This window comes from Squalius cephalus, assembly GCF_949319135.1.
Source record: "Squalius cephalus genome assembly, chromosome: 21".
NCBI lineage: Eukaryota > Metazoa > Chordata > Actinopteri > Cypriniformes > Leuciscidae > Squalius > Squalius cephalus.
Window position 1 is genome coordinate 18,053,956 of NC_137142.1, and position 24,849 is coordinate 18,078,804.

Below are 24,849 nucleotides of genomic sequence, written 5' to 3' on the forward strand. Positions count from 1 at the left end.
TGCCAGAATGCATTGTTTGTGAGATATTATTGCGTCTTTGAAATATTTGACTATTTCTGCATAAAATAAAGTCCGCTTGACGTTTGGTGGCGCTGTAGCATTGATGTAATGTTGTGCGCTGCATGTCAAAGCAGTTCCGGGTCATTGTTCTCATTGGGCGGAATGTTATTAGTTTTTTTTCAAATACACAAAAGCTGTCTTCCTCTAGGAGGCGTTTGTGGGCTCAAAAAGTATCCCATAATGGTTTTATCCTACTGAGCGTATTATTAATCTAAAAATATTTAAATTAATTAATTAATTTCAACGATTTACATCTGACATAGTCTTCTAATAAACATAATCTATCTCGAAAAAATGAATAAATACCCGTGGCCTTAATCTGGAATAATCCAACGCCGAGGCCGTCATCTTGCTATTTCAGATGCATATTCTTGACAATAATTTACACCCTAATAAATTACACTTATAACTTTAATAACAACTGAATTTAGAATTTCTAGTGAAGACTTAAAACATGAGAATAATCATTTTAAGCAACCATACCAGGTCACTAAGCCCCGCCTGTCTGTAACTCCAGTTTCATGCTAAATTGCCATTCCTGACGCTGACGGTTTTTCTTTGGGTTTTCAATGGATGCTCGTTATTATCAGAGGAACGCATGACCAAATCAAAAGAGAAACATTAGTTATTTTATTGAACGAGTTGTTCATCCATTCTTGTGGCGGATAGGAGGTCACATTATTTCCAGCGGAGTAGATAACCGAATTTGGTGAGTCTTAATCAACAATATAGTAAATACAGAGCTTTTTTTTCTTTTCTTCCCAGCTGGCCTCCTAGTTTAATTAGGATATAATGGAGTGTAGTGATTTTATTTTGCTCTCAAAATAAATGTGGATGCAATGGCTGTTTATGCAAATATTGTGTTTCTTCCGCACAATCTCTTGGGTGGAAAGACAACTGGCTTTCATATGATGCAGGACAGAGATAAAAACATGCATTAGTTATCAAGCTGGTATAGAATGTGCAGCATCTATGTTCACTAACGTTACATGTATTGGTTTTATTCATTTAAGAGTGAAATCCCAGTTAGTGTGACTTTGTATGGTCAAACACTTACATATTTCTCTGACAGGTCGGTGTATAAGCAGAGATGTCATTCCCTCCTCACCTGAACCAAATAGCCCAGTTACCCCCTGGCATTTCCCCCACACAGTTTGCTGGCTTTCCCACCACTGTGCCTACAGGTAAGTCATGGAGATGAAAGAGCATATAGCCATATGGAGTGCTTATGACTTTATTAATCTTTATTTATTTATTTATTTCCTCAGCAAGTCCAATAATGCCAGTCCCTGTAGGAATGATGACTTCATCTCCAGCGGTATGTACCAAGACTGCTGAAATGTTTGTTTTGGTTTCCTGAGAATTAATATTTAGTCCAGATATCTGTTTTGAATATTAACCCTGTTACCAGGATGAGAGAACATGTACAGTAGGTGTAACTTTTTATTATGTTCTGTTATATTGTGCTGTACATGTGTAATGTCCTGTTAATTTATATACGAGAAATTTGGAGACCCTCATGACTAATTTACATATTAATCACCCCCACCCCCCTCTTCTATCTTGTTTTTACTTCTGGACTTTATTTTCATTTATTATTTGTCATTGATCATTGTATTTTTACTTTTAACAATGTTAATGATGTGATAAACAACCCATGCCTTGTGAGGGGGTGGGGGGCATTGGTATGTATTTATGTTTATTTATTTTTTCTCTTTTCCTGTTAATTGTTATTATGAAAAAAGGGAATGTACTGTTATTTCTTGTGCATTTGCATATTTTACACCTGTATGTATATTCCCAATGAATAAATCGTTTTAAAAAAGTCAGAAAATAAATTTGGATGTTATCTTATAGGCTATGCAGTTCACAGGTTCTAATTACAGAGAGACCATGTAGGATCTCATGGTGCAATATAATAATACATTTTGTTTATTTGGCGCCTTTCTGGACACTCAAGGTCGCCTATTTTGCTTAGGCGAATATGCTTCCATTTTCAAATAGTAAACAACAAGTCTGGTTTCAAATTCAGATGCATGAATCTGTGAGCCAGGTATAGTCTATTACATGCTATAAATTACTCGCTACTAATTGTTCCTTAAATGTCTCTCAGGTTTTCGTTCAAACTGCAGTGCCAGTGGTTCAGAAGCTGACTCAGGAAGCCATTGCCACCCGTAACAAGGTCCCAGAGGAAGGTACGGGAACCAGCACAGGGCCGACCACCACAGTGTTTGTGGGAAACATCTCAGAAAAGGCCTCAGATATGTTGGTGCGGCAGTTGTTGGCGGTAAGTGTGGGGACTTTATTCTGCACAGTTATATTAAATATTTTAGACCCCTTTAAATGGTTAATTCTCCCAAAAATTAAGATTCTCTCATCATTTAGTCACCTTCATGCTGTTTCAAATTCCTGTTTGAAACACAATTAAAGATATCCCTCCATTTAAAGTCCATTCACACAAAACCCAAAACAGACTTGAGCTTATATCATGAACAGATTTAATTTATGCTTTTATTCATATATAAACATTGATCAGCGCACATAAATAGAGCACATCAAGTATGGTGAATGGAAGCTCAAAAGTGCTTGCTTGATGCACGAGCATCTATGTATAGTACGTGCATTGATCAAAAATATCTTAATTTGTGTTTTGAAGATGAATGAAAAACTTTGGGATGGGATGTCAAGGGATCAATTTTTTTTAACTATCCCTCTAAGTTGATTAACACATCCATTACTTGACCTGATGTTCTTTGGAATGTCTGTGATATGTATCATTTAGTTCAGGATGTTTTCATTAGTCAGCTTTTCTCAACATATTTTTTTCTTCTCTTCTGCAGAAATGTGGTTTGGTCCTCAGCTGGAAAAGAGTTCAGGGGGCTTCTGGAAAACTGCAAGGTATAAAGTAACACTATAATAACCCTCAGCGCACAGCCTGTCAGTAGTTTGTAGTCCACCATTATCAAGAAACATCTTATTGGGGAGCTCTAGCCATGCCATTTTTTACAGACTTGGTTATTTTTTAATGTATTGAATACATTTTCTGAAGAATCCTTCTTCATGATTGTTTTTATAATTGTAAACAGGAGCTTTCTTTGACGAGAGTCCTCTCATCTGTTTTTCTATCCTATAATAGCAATTTATTTATAGTTTTTCTATAAAGCAATATGTTTAAAAAGATCACACCTTTAGCTATCTAAATTTGTGTAATCTGTCTCACCTGATGTTGTGAAATTATAAAATTTTTACTTGTTTGTAGCATTTGGTTTCTGTGAGTACAAAGAGCCAGAGTCCACGCTAAGAGCTCTCCGACTGCTTCACGAGCTGCAAGTGGGTGATAAGAAGTTACTTGTGAAGGTGGATGCAAAGACCAAAGCTCAACTGGAGACCTGGAAGGCCAGTCAGAGGAGACGAAACGGGGTAAGATGTCCTCCAGGACAGTCAGTAATTTTTTTTTTTTAATTTCTCAAGGAGACATTAGATTGATCCAAAGTGAAAGTAATTAAATTTTTAATGTTACAAAATATTTCATATAAATGCTGTTCTTTTGAACTCTCTATTCATCAAAGAATCCTGAAAAAATGTATCACGTTTCCACAGAAATATTAAGCGGCTGTTCAAAATTTGATGATGCTCAGAAATGTTTCTAAAGCACCAAATCAGCATATTAGAATGATCATGTGACCCTGAAGACTGACATAATGGCTGCTTTGCCACCAGGAATACATTTTATATATTTAAAATAGAGGAGTTATTTTAAATTGTAATAATATTACTGTTTTTACTGTAGTTTTAAATTAATAAATGTAGCTTTGGTGAGAATAAGAGACTTACTGACTCCAAACTTTTGAATGGTGGTGTACTAATATATATATATATATATATATATATATATATATATATATATATATATATATATATATATATATATATATATATATATATATATGTATATGTATGTGTGTGTATTGCTAGATACATATAGCACACACACACACACACACACACACACACACACACACACACACACACACACAGTGGTGGCCAAAATGATTAGAACACCTGACAGATCTGAAAATATTGACCTTTGTTTGCCTCCAATTCATGATATTTCATAATGTTGAACAAAAATGCAGATGGTTGCTCTGAGCATAACAAATATCTGATGAAGTGAGTCGTACTGTTTCATCCACTTTTATCTTTAATATTTGGTGTGTCCACCTTTTGCAGTAATTACAGCATCACAAATCTCTGACATAGTGTCTATATATTTCCTCAGAACTTCAACACTAGAACTTCAAGGCTTTCCTTTGAATGTACAATAGTCTGTCCAGTTTATTTTCCAACTCGCCCCAAATTTGTTCGATGGGGTTGAGGTCTGGACTTTGATGGGGCCAGTCCATTATTTTCAATATTCCAGCAGATTCCATCCGTTGCAGGTAGTTCCGGGAATAGTTAGAAGAATATTTAGGGTCATTGTTCTCTTGAAAAATAACAACTGAAACCTCTTAAATATGTTATGTTCTAATAATTTTGGCCACCACTTATATATATATGATATTAATTACTAGTATTAAAGTTTAAAATGAATGCTCCTCACCTGGTTCATTGATTGAAAGAGCTTTTGTGGATCATGTCAGTCTAAATTTCTCTGTTTAGAGGAGGTTGTTAAAAAGTGATAAGTATCAGATGTAACAGAAATACATATCCCCTATACAGGCTCCTCAGACTGGAGAAGAGCCTAAAGACGAAGAGGAGGAAGAGGTTCTGGATGAGGAGACGAAGCGACGTGATCAGATGGTGAAGGGTGCCATAGACAGTCTGATCCGGGAATACTCCAGCGAGCTCTCGGCTTCCTCACAGGATGCTGAAGCCCATCAACGCAAGAAACGGAGAGAGAAGAAGGAGGTATTTAGGCTCTCGCTATGTATATAACCATACTGACCTGGCAGGCCTTTCATAATGACATCACTGAAATACTAGGACATTTGGCAGAAAGTTTCGCTTAAAATATTTTGACATAATTTATTCACTCGCATGTTGTCCCAATCCGGAACACTTACTTAATTTCTCAAAAGTCATCATGTGACTTCAGAAGACTTGGAATATAGCACTTAAGTCATATGAACTGCATTTATGATTATTTGTATACATGTTTGAAGCTTGAAAGCTTGAGTCTCCCTTTATTATAATTGTATGAAAAAGATCAAATGGCAAATCTTTTAACATGAGAGTGAATAAATGGTGACAGAACTTTTATTTTTGGTTGGTCTGGAAAACTAATTCTGATTATTGCTCTTAAAGTTCATATTTTTAAACGGTTGAATCTATCTGCTTCTGCTAAGATGGCCTTATAGATTTTACTATAATACTTTTCCCCAGGATGATATAAATGCTATGGAGCTGGAGGATGACAAGCGAGACCTGATTTCCAGAGAGATAAGCAAATTCAGAGACACACACAAGGTAACACAATCCTTTTCTCCTCCTTTCTCTCTGTTCTTTTCTTTACCTAGTCTGTGGACTGAAGACGGCCACATCTAGAGTACTCTAAACCCACATTATTATAACTGAAACTACACCTGAATAGAGTAAATTCACACAAATAAATCCGTAGTACCACTCTGATATAACCTGCCCATTTTAGACAGCTGTGTTGGGCAATTTTCTTATCCAAGAAACATCATTATTGACATTTATTACAAATAATGCCACTTTTGTTGTGTTTTTTCCATCTAGCAGCATCTAAGCATAAGATCTAACAAAATGGAGGCTTAAAAATGTGTTAGATGACAGCATTAGAAGCTGTTCTCTAGAATGGTTATAGAAAAGATAGGGCAGAAGCCTCTTAGATTGTTCCCACTCAGAGAAACAGTGGCTGCAGATGCGCAGGACCAGTTCAGGCTAGTTTTACCACACAAAAAAAGTGCATGAACGAACTGTAAACCTCCCTCTAAAGCTAATCTGTTCATTAAACCCCACCATTACGGTAGAGGTCATATGGTGACTAAAGCAAGATGAATCTCAGAGCTTTGGAAAAAGTTGCTGGAATAGAGGATGTAAGTATGAGCCCCCTCTTCTATTCTTCATATCTTGGGCGCCCCCTTCTGGAGGACAAACAAAGGCGCAACTGGCTCTGGGCCTCAGAGATGCTGCACTGAGGATGCTGTAGTGTTAAAATGACCCGCTGAAATGTAACACACTTTCATATCTTGACCTCAGAAGACAAACAGTAATCCTGAGTGTGTGTGTTCAGCGGAAGTTGTTCGATAAACCGTATTTTTGGAAGTTGTTGTGTGGGCAGAGCTCAGTGAACTTTTGCGAGTCCTCTGTGTAAAAGAGTGGTTTTGGTGAGAAATGCAGTACTGAATAACCACTGCAGTATTTTTCACTGTAGTCCGAGGGGGGCGCCATTTCACAGCACGCACAAAGCTGAAGATTGCTCAGGTAAGATTGTCATATTTCTGTCTTTTTTCATTCCCTCTTTCTCTCCTTTTCTATCTATTGTTTTTGTGTTTTTTTTCTGTTGTTACATTACATTTGATACAGTGATACATTACAACTGATACATTATCAGATTGAATTTGCCTATATCTGTGGCATATTTAAGACAATCATATCACAAGTAATCAAATTTTCCTTGAACTTTGAGAGAAAAGCTCATTGTATGATGGAAACAGAATGATTAAAAATGTCTCTGTTTTAACAATGTAATGCTGACTTTTTCAAAGAGACTTGTTGAAAATAACTTAAGGTAAGCAAAATATGTGAAGAGGGCCTTTACATATAATCTTAAAGGCACAGGAGGACCAAAAGGCCCTAAGGGTCAGTGAGAGGGTAGAAAGTGATTTTTTTATTTTATTTAACATTATAAGTGGAACAAAATTTATAATAAAAAGTATGGTCTATGACCCACCTTAAATTAAGAGATATAAAAAAATAATAAAAATAAAAGGTATTGTCTCAACCCGTTTTCATTGTGTTTATGTAGTTAAGTCAATCAAAATTAAATTTTTGGCTTGTTAAAATTCAACGAAAGGAAAGTCAGTTCCATACAATTCCACTTCTTAAGTGCTCATCTTTTCATCTCTCTTTCTCCTTGCCTTTCCTCTTTTCTCAGCGTTCACCATTCAGAGCAGAGAGTCGCTCTCCACAGTAATCATTCAATATCTTTTCTATTGTCACAGCTATTTGAAACGTTTAGTGTTTCTGTAGCCTCTCCGTCTCTGGATGGTCAGCGTCCGTTTCCGTCTTTATTTGTTTATATTTGTTGGTCGACTGAGGCCTGAGGGACAACAGAAGACGACCCTTGGGTGAGACTCCACCTCTCTGATTTCATTCATTTTGCCAAAGTGAATGTATTTGGATGGTACAGTGTATTACAGATCTCTGCAAAACTGATTTAAAAATAAATCGGTGAATGGAAATAATGAACACTGCTTTAAAATCCGCTGTTGCACTATGAGAGAAATACACAGTGTGTGTAGAGATTAATGATGTACCAGGTCGATACTAACACCAAAAAGTGTAATAATGCAAGTCAAATTGGTACCCAAGGGCTGTCTGACAGGTGCGTATATATGTGTGTGAACAGTCACTTCTTGGTCAAAATGGACGTTTTGGAGAGGGATTCATTAAAAGGGTCAGTTTTATAGGAATGGACAAAAATATATTTGTGGTGTAAATGCAGCCAAATAGATGTTGCTGTGTATTTTATTAATATTAATCGAACACTTCTGATTACTCCAATAATTGGGCTAAAAATGCTTTCCATTGTTTTATTTTAATTTAATATTTATATTCATATTTTTACTGTTTAAATAAATGTGCGTAAAGTGTGCATATATTTATGTTTGTATATAAATGTATGTGTGTATATATACACTACCGTTTAAAAGTTTTGGGTTTAAGATTTATTTTATGAAAGAAATTAATACTTTTATTCAGCAATAATGTTTTAAATTGATCAAAAGTGACAGTAAATACAAATAAATCCTATTTCAAATAATTTATGAACTTTTGTTTCATCAAATAATCCTGAAAAAGGTGTCATGGTTTCCATAAAATATTTGCACAACTGTTTTCAAATGATAATAATAAGAAATATTTTCTGAGCATCAAATCAGCATATTAGAATGATTTCTGAAGGATCATGTGAGACTGGAGTAATGATCTAAAATATAACTTTGCCATCACAGGAATGAATTACATTTTACAATAGAAACTGAATAATAAAAAAATAAAATGAATGCATCCTTGGAGAGCATAAAATACTTTTTTCAAAAACATGAAAAAAAATCTTACCCCAAACTTTTGAATGTAGTGTATTTATTAAGCATATTTGTTTTTGCTGTGGTAATGAAATTGATATTGATTGGTACTACAGACTACAAAAATTGTATCACAACAACCCTGGTAGGGAGAATGTTTCAATATATTTGTGTGTCTGTGAACTAACCCACCTTTCCTCCTTAAGGTCTAGTTTTAATGTAATTTCGGGCAATGAAGCAATCTCTGATCACAGAGAGAAATGTCTGCCAAAGACAACTGTGAAATCTTTTCAGGTCAATCAGAGAGAAAGTATCTTTTGTGCAGTGTGGGCTGTGTAACTGCAATCAAAATGATTACTCTATTTTAAATATTTCAGATATTATAAATAGTCCATAATCATGTAGAATGATATTTTTAATGAAGTATCCAATAAAATGTGTACAATGAAACTTTATCTATGAAACTTTATATGGAAGAGGAATACTGTGTGTGCATCTGTTGAGTGTAAGTGCTGAAATCATGAGATTTTCATCTGGCTTCATTATTTTAAACCTCATTCTGTTTCCAGGGAGATTCTGGAACTTTGCTCTTTTTCTATATGTGTGTTCTCACACTTACATGAACTAATTTCTCTCTTTCCCCACCGGAACACTGCAGAAACTAGAGGAGGAGAAGGAGAAAGAAAAGCAGCAAATTGAGAAAGAGAGGAGAGAAAGAGATAAAGAGAGAGAGCGAGAGAAAGAACGACGTGACCGAGAGAGAGAGAAAGAACGGGAGAGAGAGCGACAGAAGGAGAGGGAAAAGGAGCGAGAGAGAGAGCGAGACCGTGAACGTGAGAGAACTAAGGAGAAAGAGCGGGAGAAAGAAAGAAGTCGTGATCGCAGTAAAGACAGAAGCAGATCAAGGTGTGTATGACTAGAATCTTTACAAACATCTGTATTTGAAATTTGACTGACGCGTTACTTAATGAAGATGTGCAGTTTGCAAGATTTAAAAAAAATATATATTTTGACATTTATTTCCCATATTCCGTTTCGCTCGGAAATGCATCACATTACTTAATGCGACTGTAACCATGGTTCCCTGAGAAGGGAACGAAACGAGACTCCTTCCAAATCAAGTCCACCACCTCAGGGTGCAGTCTCCAATGCCCAGGCCTCAGCCCCTGCCTCGACAGGATGTCCGCTCTCTGGTTCAGGTGCCCAGGGATGTATATTGCTTGCCCTGGGACCACAGGAGGATCTGGTGTGCCAGTCTGCAAAGAGGGTGCGACCGCAGACCCCCTGATGATTTATGTACGAGACTACCGATGTGTTGTCTGAGCGAACAAGAACATGATAGCCTCTGAGGTCTGGGAGGAATAGCGAGGGCATGGGGGAAACTGCTTAGTTACCAAATTTTCTTTCTCATTAAAATGTATAGTCTTTATCTTCAGGGAAAACTGAAGCAAACAAACCTAAATAATTACTTTATTTGTATAGCACCTTTCAAACAGTGTTTCTCGTAGTGCTTCACATGACAAAGATTATACAGAACATATGAAGAGTTCAGATGCAAAAGCCTCTAAGTGTTAGCCTGACTACGTCAGACTTCGTACTTCCACTCAATTTCAGTTCGCTTCTGTACTCAGTCTGAGATAGCGACCTGTCTTTCAGTTTTCCTCCGGCCTCAAAACAGCCGGCCAATCAACGAACAGAGGGCGGGCTGAGAGCCGTGTAGATTTACTGTGTAGATGCGTAGATTTACTTCACATAATCTGCAAAAGTCATTCACAGCCATGTTCAATTCACTCCGGTATTTCGCATCATACATGTGTTTACAGTGGAAGTTAGATGCGGCTGAGCCGGCGCATAACACACTTCTTAACCAAACATTATGTGATTGGCTTACGGGTAACCAATGATTACAAGCAAGACAAGCACCCCCCCCGCCCCCCCGCGAGAAAGAAAATGCTTTTCTCTTATGCCCTTCCAGACTCTGTCTACGAAGCAAAGCGAAGTAGCAGAGTTTGGTATTACCAGGCTATCTAAGTGCCATCTGAAATTTTCTTCTAGAATGATCATTTTTATCAAGCTCGTATAGTTCAGTAATTTCACTTAAATGGCAATGAAAATTACCAATTAATTGTCATTTAAGTGAAATTACTGAACTTAAATATACGAGCTTGATAAAAATGATCATTCTAGAAGAAAATTTCAGATGGCACTTAGAGGCTTTTGCATCTGAACTCTTCATATGCAACTGAAGTAGGACAAATTAAAAAGCAGTATTCACTAAAACATAAAAAGGACATACAACATAGGCAAATAAAACAAAAGCAAATATACAGTGAGGAAAATAAGTATTTGAACACCCTGCTATTTTGCAAGTTCTCCCACTTGGAAGTCATGGAGGGGTCTGAAATTGTCATCGTAGGTGCATGTCCACTGTAAGAGACATAATCTAAAAAAAAAAATCCAGAAATCACAATGTTTGATTTTTTAACTATTTATTTGTAAGATACAGCTGCAAATAAGTATTTGAACACCTGAGAAAATCAATGTTAATATTTGGTACAGTAGCCTTTGTTTGCAATTACAGAGGTCAAACGTTTCCTGTAGTTTTTCACCAGGTTTGCACACACTGCAGGAGGGATTTTGGCCCACTCCTCCACACAGATCTTCTCTAGATCAGTCAGGTTTCTGGGCTGAGAAACACGGAGTTTGAGCTCCCTCCAAAGATTCTCTATTGGGTTTAGGTCTGGAGACTGGCTAGGCCACGCCAGAACCTTGATATGCTTCTTACAGAGCCACTCCTTGGTTATCCTGGCTGTGTGCTTCGGGTCATTGTCATGTTGGAAGACCCAGCCTCGACCCATCTTCAATGCTCTAACTGAGGGAAGGAGGTTGTTCCCCAAAATCTCGCAATACATGGCCCCGGTCATCCTCTCCTTAATACAGTGCAGTCGCCCTGTCCCACGTGCAGAAAAACCCCCCCAAAGCATGATGCTACCACCCCCATGCTTCACAGTAGGGATGGTGTTCTTGGGATGGTACTCATCATCATTCTTCTTCCTCCAAACACGTTTAGTGGAATTATGACCAAAAATTTCTATTTTGGTCTCATCTGACCACATGACTTTCTCCCATGACTCCTCTGGATCATCCAAATGGTCATTGGCAAACTTAAGACGGGCCTTGACATGTGCTGGTTTAAGCAGGGGAACCTTCCGTGCCATGCATGATTTCAAACCATGACGTCTTAGTGTATTACCAACAGTAACCTTGGAAACGGTGGTCCCAGCTCTTTTCAGGTCATTGTCCAGCGATTTCTCACCTTTCTTAGGATCATTGAGACCCCACGAGGTGAGATCTTGCATGGAGCCCCAGTCCGAGGGAGATTGACAGTCATGTTTAGCTTCTTCCATTTTCTAATGATTGCTCCAACAGTGGACCTTTTTTCACCAAGCTGATTGGCAATTTCCCCGTAGCCCTTTCCAGCCTTGTGGAGGTGTACAATTTTGTCTCTAGTGTCTTTGGACAGCTCTTTGGTCTTGGCCATGTTAGTAGTTGGATTCTTACTGATTGTATGGGGTGGACAGGTGTCTTTATGCAGTTAACGACCTCAAACAGGTGCATCTAATTTAGGATAATAAATGGAGTGGAGGTGGACATTTTAAAGGCAGACTAACAGGTCTTTTAGGGTCAGAATTCTAGCTGATAGACAGGTGTTCAAATACTTATTTGCAGCTGTATCATACAAATAAATAGTTAAAAAATCATATATTGTGATTTCTGGATTTTTTTTTATTTAGATTATGTCTCTCACAGTGGACATGCACCTACGATGACAATTTCAGACCCCTCCATGATTTCCAAGTGGGAGAACTTGCAAAATAGCAGGGTGTTCAAATACTTATTTTCCTCACTGTAATAAATAAAGTAAAAATAGTATAAAATACCTACATATTTGTAGTATTTGTAAAACCATTTTAATGGGGTCTTTAGAGTACGTAGTTCCATCGAAAAGCTTCGTCCAAAAGCTTTGTCTCTATATCCTTTGTAAGTGTTGTTTATCTTCTGTAAGTAGTGTAATTGCTAGTTTCTAATGTACGGAATAAATGTTGTGTGTGGGCGCGATTTTGTTTTGAAGGGAGAAGAGTCGAGAAGAGAAGAAAAGGGAGCGAGAGGAAGATGAGGAGGAGGCGTACGAACGACGGAAGCTGGAGAGGAAGCTTCGTGAAAAGGAGGCAGCCTATCAGGAGGTTTGAAATCTTTATCTTTCTAGAAGACCATAAAGGAACATCACAGATAACGTGATTTCCTTGCTCTTTGCGAATTAAGAATTTTATTTACTTTAAATGTTCATGTTGAAATTAAATGATTAGGTTTTGGGTCCATAAAGCTGGTGAGAGGATATCTGTGCCGTTTCCGGAGCACTGCTTCTGTCTCTGGGGCTCTGTAGTGTCCTGCTTCTAAATCACCTGACCTCCTTATTCTCAAATGCCAAACAGGACAAACAGAATTGTGCTTGAAGCCGAACACAGTAAAATACTGAAATGTTTGTCTTTCACAGCGCCTGAAGAACTGGGAGATCAGAGAGAGGAAAAAAGCAAGGGACTACAGTAAAGAAACAGAGCGAGAGGAGGAAAGACACAGAGAGATGGTAAGAATAAATGGATGAAAACCAATAGTTATCCGAGTGTATTATACATGATGATTCAAGTAAAACATCATGGGGGTCACCAAACTAAATGATTTTTTTTTACTTGTTGTCTTGCTTACTAGGACTGCATTTATTTGATCAAAAATACAGTAAAAACAGTAATTTTGTGAAATATTACAATTTAAAATGACTTTTACTACATTACATTTTAAAATATGTTCCTGTGATGGTAAAGCTGAATTTTCTGAATCATTATGCCAGTCTTCAGTGTCACATGATCTTTCAGAAATCATTATAATATGCTGATTTGGTGCTCTAGAAACATTTCTTATCAATTTTGAAAACATGGTGATGCATGCTTATTTGTAATATTACATTTATATATAATGTAAAAAATGATTAGTAAATTCTTTACTGTCTGCAAAGTTTTGAACAGAAATGTTCATATTTTTACTAAAACATTTTTGCCACATTTTGCCTGAGTAAATTAGTCTAGCACACACAGGAAACTTAACGGCCACATAAAATCATCTTAGATATTGTGTGAGTATTCAATATATCACTCTAGTGGGCAGAGAAAATGATGCAAGTAAAGCTTTGTGTTTTTCTTCAGACTAAAGAAGCCAAGCGCCTGAAAGAGTTCCTGGAGGATTATGATGATGACAGAGATGATCCCAAATACTACAGGTACAAACCTATAGAAATGATGGTATTGCTGCTTTTTTGACATGTCAGGGTAATTCAATAACAGTACTGCAATTTTTAAGTTTTGTAAGAATACACAAAAAGTGTGAAAATATTATTGAAATGTTATTTAATATCTTATAAAACCCACCAAAATTACACCTTTCACCCTGTCTATTTTACTTGTCTTGTTCTCTCTCTTCAGGGGCAGTGCATTGCAGAAGCGATTGAGAGATAGGGAGAAAGAGCTGGAATTAGATGAGAGAGACCGAAAAAGAGAGAAAGATGAGTTGGAGGAGATCAGAAAGAGACTCCTAGCAGAAGGACACCCAGATCCTGATGCTGAACTTCAGAGGGTACGTATGTGTGTGCGTTTTTATGTCTGCATTTATCTGTGTGTGTGTGTGTGTGTAACTGTGTGTGTTTTTTTGTCTTAAAGATAGAGCAGGAGGCCGAGAAGCAGCAGCAGCCTCCTCTAAAGCAAGAGCAGAGTGAGGAGGTGCTGCAAGTCTCCCGTGAGGAGCATCTGAGAAAAGGAGGTGTGGAGAAGGAGGCGTACTCGGACAATAACATCACCGACCAAGAGGAAGATGAAGAGGAGGATGATGATGATGAGCGAGAGGCCAAGCCATGCCTGAAGCCCACACTTAGACCTGTTACCACGGCACCCTCTGTCTCTTCAGCCAGTGGGAACGCCTCACCCCTCACACCCATCAGCGAATCACCTCGCGACAACATCGCTCCACATGAGAACTCTTCACATGAGGCCCCACCCACAGAAGAGCTCCGGCCTAAGATAGGCCTCAGTCTCAAACTAGGTCTGTGTGTTATTAAAATTACTGTCACAACAGCATTTGAGCCGATGTACAGTACCGCTCAAAAGTTTGGGTCAGCAAGATTTTTTTAATGTTTTTGGAAGAACTCTCTTTTGCTTACCAAAGCTGATGTTTTTTTTTTTTTTTTTTTACAAAAATGGTCAAAACAGTAATTTTGGGAAAATATTACAGTTTAAAAGAACTGTTTTCTGATTTAATATATATATTTTTACATTTTTTTTTATTTATTCCTGTGATGGCAAAACTGAATTTTCAGTATCATTACTTCAGTCTTCAAAGTCACATGATCCTTCAGAAATCATTTGAATATGATGATTTGGTGCTCAAGAAACCTTTCTAATTATTATCAATGTTGAAAACAGTTGTCCTGCTTAATATTTTTGTGCAAACCATGATGAAAAGAAAATCAGGATTCTTTGATGAATAGAGAGCTTAAAAACACATCATTATCATTGTCTTTACTGTCAGTTTTGATCAATTTAATGCGTCCTTGCTGAATAAAAGTATTAATTTATTAAAAGAAATATTGACCCAAATCTTTTGAACTGTATTTTAAATTAAGATTTAGTGAAACCTTGAATAGTTACTTCAGCCTGAACCACTTAGTAAAATGATTCAAATTTTTTTTATATATCATTTTAGCCTTAGATGTGATGCGTTATTATTATTTTTAATCTTCTAGTTTGCATTGATATGATGTTCAGCATTCAATATCTAACTGACAGGTGACATCGTAGTATTTGCATACTGAACTGCATTTGGTCTTTTGGTTTACGTTTACATACTGAACTATGATTGGCCGTGTCTTTCTATTTAACCATCTATGGCCACTCACCCATCATCTTTAAATCACAAAAGTTTTTCTTATTTTTCACATTATGCTTTTTTCCTCTCAGGTGCTGCAGGAAGTCCTAAAATGCCACAGGCAGTAAGACGAAAGGCTCTTGCTGTGGTGGACAGCGTCTTTAATAAGTTTGATGAGGAGACAGAGGAAGCACCCAAGAAGAGGAAGCTTGTACCTCTCGATTACAGTGAGGATGAGAGGGGAGGTCTTAGCCTAGATGGAGCAGAGGTCACGGGGACACGACCTGGTGTTAACACAGAAGAGAAACGAAAACATATCAAGAGTCTGATTGAGAAAATTCCCACAGTCAAACAAGAGCTGTTTAATTATCCACTGGACTGGAACATGGTGGACACGGTGAGAGAAAACACTATTAGACAAGCCTATAATGTGGCCTGTAATTACTCAGCCTAGATATTGATCAGTAATGTGTGTGGGTGCAATGTATCAATGACACTTTTTCCCACACAGACATTGATGGACAGGAGGATCCGTCCCTGGATCAATAAGAAAATCATAGAATACATTGGAGAGGAGGAAGCCACACTAGTCGACTTTGTCTGTTCTAAGGTATGTTTGTGTTTCTATCTGGGTGGTAATGTTGTCTGTTCTCCTTTCTTGGCATTAGTTTGTTTTTTGTCTTGTTGCAGGTCATGGCTCACAGCACACCAGAGGGAATTCTGGATGATGTTGCCATGGTAAATTGCACACGGAAAACTGTCTACACTTTATACACAAACACACAAACAAACACCTAATAAATATTATTGGGTGAATCTCACAAAACTTGTAAAGTCAGTTATCATATTTCTCCCCAAATTCCTTATATTATATTATATTATATTATATTATATTATATTATATTATATTATATTATATTATATTATATTATATTATATTATATTATATTATATTATATTATAGTATAGTATATTATAGTATAACTATTATGGTTGTTTGCATTGTGAAATTATTTTCATGACACTTAAGCACATTTATCATTACCACAGTGCCAAAAATCTTATTGAATCCTATCAAATTATTATTATTCTCATACCAGTACCAGTAAGTAACCACAAAAACTATAAAGCAGATATATCAGATTTTTATAGTTTTTATAGTGATAGTAATACTTTTGCTGTGTGGATAATCAGGGATGTGTTTTCTACAGGTACTGGATGAAGAAGCGGAAGTCTTTATAGTGAAAATGTGGAGACTTCTGATCTACGAAACAGAAGCCAAGAAAATCGGCCTGGTAAAATAACATGAACTGAGAGAGAGAAACAAGCAGGAGAGAGGGTGAAGTAAGCCTGGCTTCTCCTGCTTTTAGAGCCTTTAAATTAAAGTATGGTGGATGAACACCACAGACTGATGCACTTCAACTCTTCCTATATACTCTAGAGGATTAACTGCACAGCTATGTGTGTGTATGTGTGCATGTGTACACTGGTGTGAGGTAGAGTGTGTGTCTGTGTGTGTGTGTGTGTGTGTGTGTGTGTGTGTGTGCGCGTGTGTACACGTGTGTGTGTGTGTGTGTGCGCACGCGTGTGCATGTGTACACTGGTGTGAGGTAGAGTGTGTGTGTCTGTGTGTGTGTGTGTGAGTGCGCGCATATGCATGTGTCCACTTGTGTGTGTGTGTGCGCGCGTGTATGTGTACACTGGTGTGAGGTAGAGTGTGTGTGTGTGCGCATGTGTACACTGGTGTGTGTGTGTGTGTGTGTATATAATAGGCATGTGGCAGTTGGTCTGAAAGCATTGCCAAAACTGTGTAAAAGTTGAAAGTTTCTTTCATGCCCAGATTAAACAGGGAGTCTAGTTTGGCTGGCTGTTTTCCATTTCACTTAGTTGTAGGTTTTATTTAATTCTCTTAAGTCTCAATTTTAGCACAACCAAGTTCAATCAGCTAACGTTTTTTTTCCCCCTTTTATTATTTACGTGAACTCAGTTGATTTTTACCGTCTACTTGCCTCATTACAGAAAAGTATGATTCTTCTTGTGTGTGTGCTGTATCAACAAAAAATAATGTTTAAATAGGGATTAAATATCTAATTGTAAACGTGCTGAATGAAGCCATACATGTGGAGAAATGGGATTTTCTCCAAGTTTGTCTGGTTTTGCAGCAGTGGTTTTGAATGTGGTGTATTTTGCACATACCAGCCCATTTGAAGGTTTGTTTCCATGGTGATTGCTTTGACTTTGAAATATTAAAATGTTTGATTTTCTAAACTGGAACCAGTACTTTTTTGCTACTTTTATCTCATTCTCTCTCTTTTTTGTTTGTTTGTAGTTCTCAGATCTAAAATCATGCCGATACAAGTTGCTTTGAGATTTCACACTGCCATGTTGACCACAGATTAGTAACAAAGATAAGTAACATTATATAATGTATTTTTATGACTTATTGGTTAACGCTTAACAGATCAGTGTTTCATATATTTACCAATGAATTCTGGAGAATGGGGCAAGTTGTCAAGTGTTGCCTATATTTTAAGTCAAAGGTAAGGTATATTTTAAGTCACAATTTTTTCTCTAATTGTGTTCTCCATACAGAGTATTTTTCATAAATGCCATTTGTATGTTTTGCATACAATGAATTTTTCATCTAGCAGTTTTATTAATTGTTTTGGCCTTCATATTTTTTTTTACAGTTTACATTTAGCATAAAAGCCATTCAATAGTAGCTAAATAATATGGAATTTAATAGCAGCCTCCCATTGTGACAACTTACTCCATATAAAAGCATGTCAGTATAAGTTCATTACCTGGGTGGAAATGGTGGAAGTGTTCAAAAGTATTTAAAGGGACAGTTCACCCAAAAACATCACTTACTCGCCCTCAAGTTGTTCCAACCCCAGGGCCGGATTAACCATTAGGGCAACTGGTCACTTGCCCAGGGGCACATGACATCTAAGGGGCACTGACAGGTAGGAGGAAATACACAGAAATTTAATAAAGTTATCAAACACTTTACAGTCTTCACTGCATAAAGTGCATCTACGCGGGTTCACGCAGACTTTCCTCCCTCCCCGCTGAACGCCAGCGATTACTAATTCGTGAAATGCACTCCCGCTGGTTGAGCGCGGTAAAGTTCGTTTTAGGTTCGATATTAGCCGGACATTAGTTCTATAGGGTCGGTAGTCTAACAAATATATCAATAGCAAGATTAGTTTTAACATTATTTGACCATGTATATCGACATGATGAAAATATTCATTCAAAATCTTCAACAGAAGAAAGAAATTCGTACTGGTTTGGAACATGAGGATGAGTAAATGATAACATCATTTTCATTTTTGGGTGAACTATGCCTTTAATTTTCTTGGTTAAAACAAAACAAACGATCTGAGTACGTCTATGCTGTCTATTATTGTAATTCTACTAAAATTTCTAAGGGTGGCGCAATTACTCGGGATGCAGGTTGTCGCCTCTCTGAGAAACGGGAGAACTGTGATTGAGTAATAGCCTACTAATTGAGAAACGCTCTATTCAGTGTTTTTATTTAGCACAGGCGTTCTTTCTGTGATGTACGAATCAACTTGAACTTGATGGAAATATCCAGGTTCTTGTCGTGCGCTGTGCAAGTATCTCGAGGTGAGTGAAGTGAACAACCAGTGTATTAATTATGCAAACTGTTCTACTCGGTGATTTGGTGTCATTTCCTCATGTTGCAACTGCCAGTGAGAAGAGAAAAAAAAAAAGGATGTTAATATGTTTTTCACCACTGTTGTCAAACATCATTTAAGTAATCACAAAAGTATAAGACAATATAGTCAGAGCCCATATTTTCACCTGTCGCCAAATAGTGAACTTATCCACAGTAGCAGTTTTAACATTAAATGGCATCTGACGCACAGAAGCCAGTGGCACATCCGGTCTTCATTGTCATCACTGACTCTGACATGGCACCTGACTGACACCGTGTCGCGGAACATGTCGCCGTGTGTAACTTGTGACACCTCCAGTGGTGACTGACAGATGAATAGAGCAGCTATACTGACCTAATTGTGACACAAAATCCTAAATAAAAAGCCTAATTTTGTGATATTTTAAATATCAATTAAACGCATTAAAGTCAGTAATATTTTTTCCAAACGTGTTATTTGTGTCACGTCTATTTGATTGACATGTGACACTGAATGTTTTGTAATAGCCTACCAGTGCTACTTTATGTTGTTTATCTCGCAAAGTCACAAACGGCCCATTCCAGGAAAGACACGAAATAAATATATCATGGGTCACTAGGAATAGCATTAACAGTCGCGTCCGATTTGGGGAAAATGTCATATTGCGATTATTGAGGTCAATAATGCGATTGCGATAAATAAAACAAATGGTTTCATGGGTCAACGTGCTTAGTTCTCAAGGAAAATGCGCACACATATTAGTGATATTGCTGAAATGTGTATTTCTCAACAGTGTTTTCAAATTAAAATAATATTTTTTACAACATTAAATAATGACATTTTTGCATTAATGCAAACTTGTTATTGTCTCAATAGTACAATAGTATAAAATATATACAAAAATAAATAAGAACATGTGTATGCTCATGAAAATAAGATTTTGAACATTCTGGGGCAAACAGGGACATTTAAGCAGGATGTGTATTGTGATTTTCATTCATTGTGATTATTAAGTTTAGTGACAATATGTTACAATGTTTACATGGTAGGCTACAATAACTGGTAGGCTACTGTTTTTATTATTGCTTGATCTTGTGATTTGATTCTGATCTTGATTCAATATCGATTCATTTGGATAAATATTAGGTAGGCTACAGTAGATACATGTTAATTTTTCTCAAGAAAAAAAATATCTCACCTAATGCTGTAAACATACAGAGAGCCCTGTCAGCTGGTATTATTATTAAAGGTTAAAAATAACAACTCAGATTAAATATAATTTGGTTTTTACTAGGCTATAATAACATTGTTACAATATTTTAATGATATAAGTAAAAATATAATAAATATTTAATATAGGGAACATATTTAGCAAAATACTCCTCTAATTTGTCTAGCCAACTAATGTGCTATCAAATGGCTTTCCTGAGGTATAACATTATGTGACAGCCTATTGTTCTCCAGCTGTTTTATTGACCTCTTTCCACGGTTGAAAACACTGATTGATCTATTATGTATGAGGCATAAACATTTCGGTAAGTTATACTGTATCTTTTAACACACCTATTGTTCATTCCTGTTTATTTACTATTAACTAGTAAAGAGTAGGCCTAAGAGATGTTCGGTTTACGACCACGATCTGTCACGTCACATTTACAAGCGGCAAAAAAAATAGAATTTCGTAATGAAATTGACAGAATCTGAGAGCTGATGATTTGTTTCATATCCAAAGAAACCTGCTCTGTCTGTCGGTGTCAGTGTCCTCTTTGGATCGCGATTTTTCTCTGTGTGAGAAATGGATGTGTGGCGTGTAAAAAGTGTCAATTGTGTGAGTCTCATTCTGAATGAGTGAGATTTGGCAGGGCCCTGCTCTCTCTGCTCAGTGTCGGTTAGCCAAAATATCGCCATATAACAGAGGTAGCTTTTTTTTCTGGCCACCAGTTCAGTGTCCGTCTGCTCGGCATCCATCTTCACCCGTTCTCCGCGCTGCCGGAAAAAGTCACGACGTGACCATACGCGCCACACGTGCCACTGCCTGAAACTGACTGGTCTTATTTTTATTAGCGGTGTAGAAAATGGGCAAACAGCTCTCAGGGAGAATGGGTTGTCATGTCCACACATGCGTTTATTTATTTCTTAAAATCGCAGCATTTTGCATGCTATAATAGCATGACATCACGATTGCAAAATGATTAATTGTGCAGCACTACTGTAAACCTTTATTTTTGCATGATGCGTGCGTCCGTGCAGCCAGTGTCAGTATAAGCCTACACTGGTCAGCGCAAGATTCTCATCTGTGGCGGAATTTGCGATTGGGACATGTCCCCACCACTTTACAATTAGTTTACAATTACAATTTGTGTTGTGAGAGAAACATTGCAACACCTCAATTACCCTGAAATCTGTTTTATCAGAAATCTCCCAAACAATATAGAGAGAATTCCTTAAAGTCCCCCTGTAGTCAATAATTGTATCCCTTAAAACCCATCTCTGATCAGTGATCACCAAAATGACATAAAAAATAGTTTAAATAGCTTGAATGTAACTACACCCTTGCCTCATTTCATATACAAGGTTATATGAATATGTAAATTATCCCTGCCTCCACTCACTCACACCAGCTCGTTGACGTCGAACTCGTTGAAGATCACACCTTGATGTGATTGGTTACAAGGTAGTTTGTGACGTCAGAAACACCAGCAATTTCAAAACACGATTTTGAGATGGTCTTTGGTTCACTGCAGTTTTAAGGAGAAAATACTCAGCAATGGTGTTGACCTGAATTTGTACATGGTGTGTCTTAAATCATATTACAAACACCACATAGACACATGAACAACATTAAAAGTTTTATTTTTACCACAGGGGGACTTTAAAATCTCCTACAGTTCCTTTAAACTGATGTAGGTAAAGGATTTTCTTTAAATTCGCACATTATTGACTTGATTTGTCGTAAGTTGCTCTAAAAGGCTGGAAATGCATGAAACGCCAGGCGAGTGTCGGGTTATAGAGAGAGAGAGAGAGAGAGAGCGAGAGAGAGAGGCGCTCATGGTGGAGGAGGGGGGAGACCTGTTACTGCTGTGCCAACTGCGCGCTTTCACTGCGCCAAAGCGCACAGATATCTGCTCGAATCAAGATATCAGTCTCCTGATTCATTTTCTTATCAAAGCTTTTTCTTATTTACACAACAACATGATTTAATTTTACTCTTTAGCATGTCTTTAGTATTTATGAAGTCAATCTGCATCCTCTTTTGACATGAGGATCCCGCGTCTCCATGCGCCTTTTCACTACTCACCGTTTCTAACATTTAACGCGATTGAAATGTTTTGAGAGCAGGACTGCGAGGATGTGGACGCTACCGAGGACCCGGTTCGCACACTGTAACGACTCGTCGAGCAGCGACGAGAAAGAAATCGCCGTGAACATCGGCGGCGTGCGGCTGGTGCTGTGCGGGGACATTCTGAACCGCTATCCGGACAGCAGGCTCGCCGAACTTGTGAATTGCTCAACTCGGAGTTTTGATGTCATTTCATCACTCTGCGATGATTATGACCCTGGGAAACGAGAATTCTACTTCGACAGAGACCCTGACTCGTTTAAATGCATCGTAGAAGTGTACTATTTTGGGGAGATCCATATGAAGCGCGGGATCTGCCCTATTTGTTTTATTAAAGAGATGGAGTTTTGGAAGATTGACTTGAGCTACTTGGACGAATGCTGCAAGAGTAACTTGACCGAGAAGGAGGAAGAGTTGGCGGAGATTGCAGACAAGGTGAAACTGATCCTGGATGATTTGTACCCTGACCCTGCCGTGAGCCGCAATGAGAGGTGGCAAAAGTTCGTCTGGAAGCTCATGGAGAAACCAGACTCCTCTCTTCCCGCACGCGTAATTGCCGTCGTGTCCTTTCTGTTCATTCTAATTTCATCTGTGGTGATGTGTCTCGGGACCATACCGGACCTACAGGTGGAGGATTCCGAAGGGAACCGCGTTGAGCACCCGACCCTGGATGCTATCGAGACGGCATGCATCGGCTGGTTCACAGTAGAGTATGTGCTGCGCCTTGCATCGTCCCCTAACAAGCTGCGCTTCGCTCTCTCCTTCATGAATATGATAGACTTCCTGGCAGTTCTGCCCTTCTACGTTGTGCTGGTTCTCACGTACCTCGGCACGGCCATGATGGAGCTGGCCAACGTGCAGCAGGCGGTGCAGGCTCTTCGCATCATGCGCATTGCGCGGATCTTTAAGCTGGCGCGCCATTCTTCTGGCCTGCAGACGCTTACATACGCGCTCAAACGGAGCTTCAAAGAGCTGGGTCTGCTCCTTATGTACATGGGAGTGGGCATCTTCGTGTTCTCCGCACTCGGGTACACCATGGAGCAGAGCCACCCGGAGACGTTGTTCAGAAGCATCCCGCAGTCCTTCTGGTGGGCCATCATCACCATGACCACTGTCGGCTACGGGGACATCTACCCAAAAACCACTCTGGGCCGGTGCAACGCGGCGATCAGCTTTCTGTGCGGGGTGATCGCCATAGCGCTGCCCATCCACCCCATCATCAATAACTTCGTCATCTATTACAACAAGCAGAAGGTGCTCGAGACTGCCGCAAAGCACGAGCTGGAACTCATGGAGCTGCGCGCGCTAGAGCTCGCAGTCAAAAGCGCCTCGCGCAGGTCTGACGCGCCCGGGTGCGCGTGGGAAGGTGTCTTGCGCGCATCGCGTAGCGATACATTCATCCCGCTCCTTTATGGAGCGCACAGAACTGAGAAGGAGCCCGTGAAGAAGAAAAGCCTGACTTAGGATAAAAATGAAAGAAACTCGATAGGCACTTTAAGTTTCACGAGAGCTTGTGTTTTTATGGTCATTGTGCGCTATAAACTGCTGTGCTGCAGTGTGACCGTCAAGCTGCTTGTGTTGTTTTCACTGGACATCAAAAATGAGTTCTTCTTCAAAGTGTTATTTTGTCTTAATTAAATAAAGTGCATGTCAAACTTCATGCGTATGTGTGTTTCAGATAATTATGGCACCTCTAAAATATGTAGACTTTAAGTTCAACATGATCAATATCATATTTAACAAACACACATACAATGAGCAACAGGTGTGAAATCAGTACATGCCCTCCTAAGTGTTTATAATAGAAAAATCAAGGATTTACAGGACAAACAGCAAATCTGAGGTAAAGTATAATTTAACATATTTTTATCATTTGAGTTGACTGAATTGGCAGCATAATAATTATTTTGAAGTAACTTTGTTTACAAAAATAAATTCATGCACAAAATGTAACATTTTTACACGTTTTTTTGTATTAGTGTTACCACTCTTCCCAGTAGTGGGGTACATTTTAGTATCATTACTTGTACTTGCATTAATTTATTTAAAAAAATGCATTTATTTGATCAAAATACAGTAAAAACTGTAATATTGTGAAATTATTACAATAATATAAAAATATAGGTTATTCCTGTGATGGCAAAGCTGAATTTTCAGCATCTTTACTACGGTCTTTAGTGTCACACGATCCTTTAGAAATCATTCTAATATTCAGATTTGGTGCTTGATTATTATCAGTAATTATGATTAGTGCTCAAATATTCTATGCTTATGTTCTTATTGTTATCAATGTTAAAAACATTTTTAATAACAGTTTTTTTCTGTTTAATATTTTTGTGGTTACATTCTTTGAATAGAAAGTTCAAAAGAACAGCATTTATTTAAAACTATTATTTTCTTTATTAGCTATATTGCTTATTTTGTGTACAGTGCTTTGAGAAGCTGCTTTTATAAATAGTTTTATTATTATTATTATTATTATTTACTGTCACTTTTGATCAATTTAATGTATCTTTACTGAATAAAACCATTACCCCTCACCCCC

The 24,849-nt window shown here is 37.9% G+C and overlaps 2 protein-coding genes across 2 annotated transcripts; both read left to right on the top strand.

The window, feature by feature from the left end:
- The first annotated feature begins 603 nt into the window (after window positions 1-603).
- Window positions 604-17,590, top strand: rbm25a (RNA binding motif protein 25a). The gene is made up of 18 exons (XM_079856282.1): window positions 604-769; window positions 1,133-1,244; window positions 1,329-1,378; window positions 2,174-2,347; window positions 2,901-2,958; window positions 3,320-3,480; window positions 4,780-4,968; window positions 5,443-5,526; window positions 8,989-9,236; window positions 12,463-12,574; window positions 12,886-12,975; window positions 13,589-13,662; window positions 13,865-14,015; window positions 14,099-14,477; window positions 15,392-15,696; window positions 15,811-15,909; window positions 15,990-16,037; window positions 16,511-17,590. Exons 2-18 carry the CDS (start codon window positions 1,151-1,153, stop codon window positions 16,601-16,603), a joined length of 2,409 nt encoding a protein of 802 aa, XP_079712408.1. The 5' UTR covers window positions 604-769; window positions 1,133-1,150; the 3' UTR covers window positions 16,604-17,590.
- A 4,369-nt stretch (window positions 17,591-21,959) lies between these two features.
- Window positions 21,960-23,957, top strand: kcnf1b (potassium voltage-gated channel, subfamily F, member 1b). Its single transcript, XM_079856183.1, has one exon. The coding sequence runs from the start codon at window positions 22,314-22,316 to the stop codon at window positions 23,766-23,768; it is 1,455 nt and encodes a 484-aa protein (XP_079712309.1). The 5' UTR covers window positions 21,960-22,313; the 3' UTR covers window positions 23,769-23,957.
- The last annotated feature ends 892 nt before the right edge of the window (window positions 23,958-24,849 follow it).

Coding starts and splice junctions, on each gene's coding strand:
- rbm25a (XM_079856282.1), top strand. CDS start 1,151: ATGTCATTCCCTCCTCACCTGAACCAAATAGCCCAGTTACCCCCTGGC. Junction 1,379..2,173: donor TGATGACTTCATCTCCAGCG/GTATGTACCAAG, acceptor AATGTCTCTCAG/GTTTTCGTTCAAACTGCAGT. Junction 16,038..16,510: donor TTCTGGATGATGTTGCCATG/GTAAATTGCACA, acceptor TGTTTTCTACAG/GTACTGGATGAAGAAGCGGA.
- kcnf1b (XM_079856183.1), top strand. CDS start 22,314: ATGTGGACGCTACCGAGGACCCGGTTCGCACACTGTAACGACTCGTCG.